Below are 9,114 nucleotides of genomic sequence, written 5' to 3' on the forward strand. Positions count from 1 at the left end.
CTCGTTTCTAAACATCTAATCTCGGAATAAACAACAATAGAGCATACAAGATCCAATATTAAAAACAATAATTTTTTTTAAAAGGGTGCCGCGCTCGGGCGGTTGAAAACTACCTCTCGGGCGCGGCCAAAAAAGCAGCCCTGCTGTTTTACTAAAAAGGGGATGCGCTCGGTCTGCTAAAAACTGCAGATCGGGCGTCCCCTGCACTAGAACAAAAAACCAGAAATCAACTCTCCAACTCGAACCAAAATCCCTTCCAAACATAACAAGATTCAAAATACTTGCATTGAAAACAATCAATCCACAATATTCGAATATTAGAAACTACAACATCAACCAAGTTCGAGTTTTAAACATGCTTCAAAACAAAACTAGGCTAACATGCTGATTTGACTTCTAAACCGAGTCTCACTTCTATCCCTTGATCTCAAAGCTAACCAAGCCTCCTCTGACTTGAGCCTGCCCCACTTGTTGTCAAGTACACATACAAAACAAAGAAATAGCCGGATAACTCCGCTGAAAATGATATTCCCAGTAAAAGCAACATAACTTGCAATAACAATTAATATATCGATAGCATGATATAAAGACAACATATTCAATGCTAATACAAATGAAATGCATGTCTTTAAAAGAGGGATATCAAAACTGATAATCAAGGAATTTCTGCTCTCTTTTTGGGTTCCCGAGGATGAGATCACGTATACAACTCACCGACTCTCCCGGTCGAGGTTGTGCTACGTATCTCCATCCTCTAGACTTTGGTGCGTCTATAAGGAGTATGCTGACATTAGGCGAACCTCTACGCCTAGGCCACTCTATTAAAGCCTCCAAAACATCTAACATAAAAAGGGCCGTTCTGCCCACTGAAATCAAAGGTTTGACTCAAGATGAATGCAGAAAAAAAACATAAAGTATTAAGCCATATAACAAAAGCTCAAACAACAAAATACAAGTCCTACATTCTAGAACAAGTATTGATGCAAGTATGTGATTTAAGGGAAAACTCAAGAACAAACTGTCTCGAGTGTGCTATCCCGCTAAAACGATGACTGCTTTTACCTTTTGATACGAATAGCTCCAACTCTGGGTAAGCTACAATAAAAGTTTATATCAAAAACTATACAACCTAAACAACAACATCGTTCAAGGTAAACTCTTTACCGCTCTTCGTCCAACTCTTCGACGATCGACTTCTGCTAACTCTAGGCTCGAAAAACTCCAAATGATTCTGTACATAGGCATAAGATGATCAACAACGATGAACAAACCCAATTTCCAAAGTTATACGATTCAAACGGTTCAAAATCCCAAAACTCCAACCGGCGGCATAAAGACTATAAACTGATCAAATCGAAAATGCAGACAGCAGTACAACATTGCAAACAACTCAATCAATGCTAAAACAAAAATAACAACTCAAATCCAACACATCTCAAAATCCACTTTTTCGAATTATGCTTCCGAAAACCATAACAATTCTGAACGACGCTCTATTTCAAAACCGACTGAGAATAATCGATATAAAATATCTCAAGAACGACATAACCGAAACTCAATTGATTCTCACAACATCAAAAAATATAAGTCTAACCGATCGAAGAAAAACTTAGGATAGAACGAAGCTCTCGCTACTGTTATCGCTAATCTTCCTTTAGAAATAAATTCGAACGGACAGATCGAGCTCGGGAAGAAATCTGGAAGCTTGGAGGCTCACGTTGATTATTCAATGGAGGAATGGTGAGATGGGGGATGAGATGGAGTGAAAAAGAAGTCAACTCTTGATTAAATATCTAATAAAGTCCAATTTGGCATTTTAGTCCCTGAAAATCCAAAATTTTCAAAATAGACCCTGATCAAAATCAAGTCGGCTCTTGACTTCTATAATCTCTAATTATCTCAAATAAACTCAATTAAGATGATTTTGTTGCGTTACATCTTCAGTGCCTCGACGCTGTCATTGAACCATGCAGGAGGAATGCATTTATTCCGGAGCACCTTGTATTTTCTGTCAATAATCTTGAGCGATCTCTCCACGTATGAAAAATAAGGCTCAAATTGAACCTCCGTCGGATGCATAATGTGCGACTCATCTGCAATATACTGACAATGTAAAGATACATGGAACACATTGTGAATTCTTGAGAGATACGGTGGTGATTCCAAGAATTAAGCCGCATCTTCGATTTTCTCTAGTATCTCAAAAGGACCAATGAACCTTGGTGCTAAATTTCCCTTCAGACCAAACCTCATAACCTTTCGGAAAGGTGATACACATATAAAAACATGCTCCCCTAGCTCAAAATGCAAAGGTATGTGCTTGTTGTTAGCATTGATGGTTTGTCTATCCTGTGCGAACCTGATCTTTTTCTTGATCAATTAGAATTTATCCAAGATCTATTGGATCAACTCTGGTCCCTCAACTTGTTTTTCCCCTACTTCATCCCAGAATAAAGGTGTCCAACAACGACGACCATAAAAAGACACAAGAGGTGTTATCCCAATACTTCGTTGATAGATATTTTTTTATAGAAAAACTCTATCATCGGCAAATGATCCTGCCAGGATAAACTGAAATCCATCACAAAAGTCTTCAGCAATCCTCTAATGTCCAAGTAGTCCTCTCAGACTGACCTTCAGTCTCTAGATGATACGTAGTACTCAAACTCAAAGTATATACCAAGGCTCGCTGAAAGATACCCCAAAACCGTGAGGTGAACCTCGGATCTCTATCATTGACTATCCTCAACAATACTCCATACAAATGCACAATCTCCTGAATGTACAACCTTTCCATGCAATAAAAAGTGAACTTGTGGTTGTACGGAATAAAATGTGCAGACTTGGACAACCTGTCCACAACGACTCTAATAGTGTCACATTGCTGGGAGGACATCAGAAAGTGGGTGACAAAATTCATCTTCACATGCTCTCACTTCCACTCTGGAATTTCCAAACTCTGAATCATACCACCAAGTCGATGATGCGTAGCTTGCTGACAAACAAGACATCGAGAAACACTGATAAACAATTGGCTTCATACATTTCCACCAGAATCTATTATGTAGATCCTTGTACATCTATGCACTGCCTGGGTGCACGGTGAATATACTACGATAGGCTTGGACATAAAGCTGATATAGCTTGCCTAATAGAATTAAGGTACGAAAGTACTGTTCAAGATACACTGACTGAGTATGCATGTATTATGTGTTTCATTGTTTATATGGTATGATTTTATATGCATATATTATGTCACGTTATTATGCTTCATGCATGATCATATTGAGCCTGTATTCTTGAGATAGTCAGTACTAGGGTGATCACCCTACATGTAGTGGATGGTTGCTCACGTGGATTCTTGATTCGGCCACCATTATCCACTGGGTATAGGAGCCACCTTCTGATGCGACGGCACAACATTCTATATACCCTGGGTCCGGTCTGTGAGCAGGACTTCTTGACCTCATGTCTTGGTACCCGTACACTTGCATACATGCACATATAATATTTGTATACTCATACTCTTGTACTGAGCGTTTTATGCTCACGTCCTTGATAAGTATGTTTTATATGCATATTTTGTGGTGTTTTATTACTGTTTTGCATGTATTCATGTGTTAATGTCGGTGTTTTTAATTAGTTTAAGTATATTTCATGCATTTGTCTGCATAACGTCTGTCCTGGTTTATTTTGTAGGAAATTTTATGAAAAATCGAAGATTGGACAGAATGTTTCTCGCTCGAGTGCATGTTGTTCTCGCTCGAGCGAGATCGAGCGAGTTGGAAAATTACGTATACGACAGAATTTGTCTTGCTCAAGCGCATGTTTCTTCCGCTCGAGCGAGACGGGCGCACATAATTTTTAAATATGGAAATTCGTGCTCAAGTTGGACACTATCTTTTGGAGATCTTTGGGCATTTAAATAGATTTCTACTCATCAGATTAAGGGTTACAATGGGATTGAAGAAGCAAGGAGGCGGCTGATCATCATATCGTTCTCTATTTCTTTTCTTTTTCTTTTTCTTTTTTATTTTTGGTTGATGTTTTGGACTGATAACTTTTATTGTGAATTATGTTATACTTTGAGTAGTCGTTTCTTTTCGATCAAGGCCACGTGATTGGGCCGGACAAATCTATGTAGAAAACTTGGATGTTTGTTTGGGATTTTTAAGATTTTGTTTTTTATTATTGATTTTTAGATTTATATTTTTCTTGTGAATGAGCTGACCAGTTGTTTGCTTGCATGTTAATCGATTCTAATTCGATATAGGAGGAATTGATTTGATCTCTCTAATAATTAACACGAGGTAAAATTGACTAGAAATAGTATTCGATTTCATCGTGAAGTTTTAGGTGTAAACTGAGTTCTCATAGTTTCTAATGAATTTGAATTTGATTAGAAATATGAAAATTAATCCGTCAATATTTGAAGAGATTTAATTGTTCTAGAAATAGACCTTGAAAAAATTTAGGAGAATTCACCGTAATTTAAGATTAAATCTGAGTCCTAATCGGCTACATGTTACATGATATGTTCGGTACCTACGTGTGTCCTTGATCGAGATTTTCTCATATTTGAATTCATTCTAAAATTTTTGCTGCGTTTTATTTTATTGAACTTTATTTGCAATTTAATTTCTTAGTTAAAATCTAAAATTTCATCACTTTTATTGGTTAGTCTAGATTAAGAAGGAATAATCATATTTTGGTAATCATACATTCAGTTCCTGTGGGTTTGACATCTGGACCTTTGTTCACTATCTATTAGTTGACCTGGTACGCTTTCTAGTAGAATTTTATCACACCGATTTAAGCGGTCATATTTTTGGCGCCGTTGCTGGGGACTGTTTATTATATCAGAATTTTTATTTCTCTTGAAATTAGACTTATTTTTTTTAATTTATTTATTTTATTTTTCTTTCTAAATTCTGAATTCTTCTCTTTTCTTTGTGACTTTCAGGTATTATTTTTTTGTGCATGCATAGTATTCAAGACTAATGCGGTAAAAACTGATGCAGTGCAACTGCGGTTAGTCCCATTCTCTCTACAAGATGAAGCTATGGAGTGGCTGGATGATTTTCCTGCGGGTTCTATCAGTACTTGGACCCAACTTGTTCAAACTTTTTTGAACAAGCATTTCCCTCCTACGAAGATGGCAAAATTATTCTCTGACAGTATCTCATTCAAGAAAAAGGAGGTAGAAATTATTCATGCTTCAAGGACCAGAGTTAAAAAGATGTTGACGATGTGTCCTCATCATAATCTTACTCAGGTCCAACAGACTCAAACATTCTACAATGGAGCTGATCAGTCGGTTCGATCCATGTTGGATACTGCTGCCAATGGAAGTCTATTCAGGAAGACACCAGCAGAGGCGTGGGAGATTATTGGGAATATGGCTGAAAGAAACATAGGATGGCCAGATGTGAAAAAAGAGAAAAATGTGGGAGTTCTAGAATTCGATGCACTGACAGCGCTGAATGCTAAGATTGATGCTCTTACACATTAGATGGCGATTATGCAGACAACTCCAACTAATCTGGTACAAGTTCAGCAGCCCAAGGAGAAACAGGTCTTTGAAATTGATGCGGAGAACTTCATGGGAAATCAAGGGGACAGCCATACAATCCTTATAGCAACCCTTACAATCCTGGCTTGAATACTCATCCGAATCTCTCATGGAAACCTGCAGATCCCAACTCCAATACGTCAAAGCCAGTTGAGAAGAAGGCGTCCTTTGAGGAAATCATGATGAAGTATGTAGCGGGTACGGAGACTCGCTTGCAGAATCAAGAAGCGATGTTGCAAAGGTTGGAAACACAGATGGATCAAATAACAACCCAACTATCGACAAGGCCAGCAGGATCACTACCAAGCAACACTAAGAAAAATCCTCGGGATGTGAATTCGATTATGGTGGTGACAAGGGCACAAATGGCGGAACCAGGGAATAGTGATGAGGAGAAGAAAAAGGAGAGGATGCAAACCTCAGAATCCAAGGAGGACACGCATGTTGCGGAAAACTTTTTGGCGATAGGTAAGAAAAAGGAAGGTAAGACTTCAAAATTTGAAGTTAATAATGATGTATATGTTTCTAGCTTCCCTTTTCCTCAGCGAGCTAAGCATATATTATTTGATCATCAATTTAAAATTTTTTTTGAAATTTTCAAGAAACTATATATTAACATACCTTTTGCAGATGCATTAGCTCAAATGCCGAGTTATACCAAATTTCTGAAGGACTTGTTGAAAAACAAAAAGAATTTAAATGACATATCTCAAGTCATAATGAATGAAGAGTGCTCGGCTATGCTGCATCATAGATGGACTCCAAAATTTCAGGATCCAGGGAGTTTTTCGACACCTTTCCATATTGGAAATTCATCATTTGAAAATGTTTTGTGTGACTTAAGAGCAAGTATAAATTTGATGTCCTATACACTTTCTAAGAAATTGGGTATATGCAACATTGAACCAGCAAATATTTCTCTTAAATTTGTTGATGGATCCATTAAATACCCAAGAGGAGTCATGGAAAATGCTTTAGTCACGATAGAAAAATTTATTTATCCTATAGATTTTATTATTCTTGACATAGATGAAAACTGTGAAGTTCCTTTGATTCTAGGGCGTCCTTTCTTATCTATGAGTAGAGCATTAATTGATGTGGAAAAGGGCAAGTTAGTTCAAAGGATGAATGCTGAGCAAGTCGTGTTTCGTATGCTTAAGTCGGCCATCAATATTCCTAAGTTCAAATCTTGCTCTACTATAAATTTGCTGGATGTGGTCCGTGATTTTGTTGATAAAAATATGCAGGCTGAGCGGTACGAAAGCATAAATCCCTTGCACAATTTTTATGGAAGTGAAGCACGTGGAAGTCGCAGGAATGATCATACGTTATTCAAGAGGGTGGATGAGCCAACATGATTTTGCCAATGAATGGGAGGTAGACTCGGGCTATAGACTATAAATGTAGCCCTGACTGGAAGGCAACCCAGTGTTCTTTCCCTTCTGTTATTTTATTCAATATTATTTTATTTTGTTTTATTTTGTTTTAATTAGTTGTTTTTAATTTTAGCTCTTTTTTGAAAATTTTTGCCTCGCTCGAGCTGCACTTTCATGTGCTCGAGCGAGGAGTTCTCTGATTTTGGATAAACTTAAGTCTCGCTCGAGCGGTGAGACATTTTCTGGAAAATTTTAAAATTAAGTTCAGGCAAAACCTTTATTTCGCTTGAGCGAGAATATACCTGTGCGAAATTTTAGAGAAAAAATGTTTCACCTCAGGCAAAACCTTTATTTCTCTTTTAGTTCAAACCCTAGACCCCATATTTTCGTCTTCATCTCACTTCTTCTATCTCTTGTTCAATTGCAGGCATCTCCAGCGGTCCACCACCACCGTTCACCGTATCTACTCCTCCATCTTCTCCACTAACCGGCCATCTCTTCACCCCTTGAAACGTCCTAAAACTTCTACTGAAATTTTTTTTTAAACTCTCTAACTATAAAATAATGAATATAAAAATATATTTGCTCATACATATATATATACATCATACTTAAAAATAACTTTTCTTAATTTAATATACATCTACACGATAAACATAAACAATAATAAAAGTACATGCATGTAACTAAATACCTAACATCAATTACTAAATAATCATTTACAAAAATTTCCATAATAAAATTCCTAAACAATAATTCTACACCAAAATCCATGCAAACTTTAAAATAAAATAATTAAATCTAACAATCATGCATATACTAAAAATCTAAATCAATTAATCGTGTGCGGAAATACATATTTTAAATCTCAACATAAATATCGTAATAGAGCTATGGTCACGGGTACTAGCCGCATGGAAACTCATACGCACTCGCCGCCAGTCGGGAACACATTGTCCTCATTGACATTTTGCTCACCTGCACCATTTAAATCTAGTGAGCGTAGAGGCTCAGCACGTTCTATCCTTACGTAACAACATGAAATCACACACAAGCACACATCATATAAAATACGTGAATATAACTATACGTGCATGATCTTAAAATTATATGCATATAAACATGAAATAAATAATTATACTGCTTTATCCTCATGCTAAAACATATATCATCATACTTAATAAATCTCATAAAACGACATAACATGATTTCTTAGTTCTCAACAGGTCGTATCCATGTCGATGGCCTCATACTAAGCGATTGATCAATCTTAAATCAACGTACGCGGTGGTGGGGTTTCCACCTCTGTGCTGCCACTTCACCAGCCCTCTCAGCTGGATCCATAAGCTCATCATACATAAACATCATTAGGAAGGTCACCGGACCCAGGTATCCCGTCCTCCAAACACATCACTTTCCACCTTCACTTCAACTTCCATAAAAATTATATTTTTCTTAACATGAATTTAAAATTATCATAAAAATTCTTACATGATGCATGAACTTGAAAATTCTCACTTATTTCTTTATTTTCATGAAAATTTGCCCGTAAATATATATTTAATTTATTTTCTTAAAAATCATACTTGTATATCTAATAAAAATGCATGCATGAATTAAATATATATTTACGGACATTTATTATTCCAAGGACTTGTTCGAGTTGCTGACCACTTGACTTAAACCTAAAAATTCTTAGACTAGCCCAATAAGCCTTAAGCCCAACATGACCTAGCCCATTAATTCTCATGGACCCCCAGGTCCATGGCAAACTAATGGTCTCATTTAAAACATTAATTAAGCCCATTAAACTATTTAACTTAAAATTAATCCAATAAATTATTAACTAGTTCATTATCCTAGGGATTAGACCGTTAAAATTACTAAACCCGACACAACTTGGCCCAATAATTCTTATGGATCACGCGGCCCATGACAAATTAGTGGGCTCATTTCATTAATTATTTAAGCCCATACTTAATATTAAATTAGTCTAATTAATTAACTAAGTCAAGCCCAAACCCTTTAATTATTAACATAATCTCTTATTTAATTTAAAATAAAAATATCCGAGCCCAGCTAATATAACCCAGACCTGGACAAAACAAACTTGGACCATTATATTTTAGACCCGACCCGAACCCAAAAAGCTGAGCCCGGCCTGCC

The 9,114-nt window shown here is 36.6% G+C and overlaps 1 protein-coding gene across 1 annotated transcript; it reads left to right on the forward strand.

Moving 5' to 3' along the window:
• The first annotated feature begins 5,512 nt into the window (after positions 1-5,512).
• On the forward strand, positions 5,513-6,930 carry LOC140874188 (uncharacterized). Its single transcript, XM_073277469.1, has 3 exons — positions 5,513-5,575; positions 5,623-6,055; positions 6,203-6,930. Exons 1-3 carry the CDS (start codon positions 5,513-5,515, stop codon positions 6,928-6,930), a joined length of 1,224 nt encoding a protein of 407 aa, XP_073133570.1.
• Positions 6,931-9,114: the final 2,184 nt, after the last annotated feature.

The sequence above is a fragment of the Henckelia pumila genome, chromosome 1 (genome assembly GCF_033568475.1).
Source record: "Henckelia pumila isolate YLH828 chromosome 1, ASM3356847v2, whole genome shotgun sequence".
Classification (NCBI taxonomy): domain Eukaryota; kingdom Viridiplantae; phylum Streptophyta; class Magnoliopsida; order Lamiales; family Gesneriaceae; genus Henckelia; species Henckelia pumila.

Excerpts from the sequence above, each read along its gene's own strand:
- LOC140874188 (XM_073277469.1), top strand. The coding sequence starts at position 5,513 with ATGGCGATTATGCAGACAACTCCAACTAATCTGGTACAAGTTCAGCAG. Across the intron at positions 5,576-5,622 it reads AGCAGCCCAAGGAGAAACAG|CCATACAATCCTTATAGCAA; the intron begins GTCTTTGAAATT and ends TCAAGGGGACAG. Across the intron at positions 6,056-6,202 it reads GATAGGTAAGAAAAAGGAAG|ATGCATTAGCTCAAATGCCG; the intron begins GTAAGACTTCAA and ends TACCTTTTGCAG.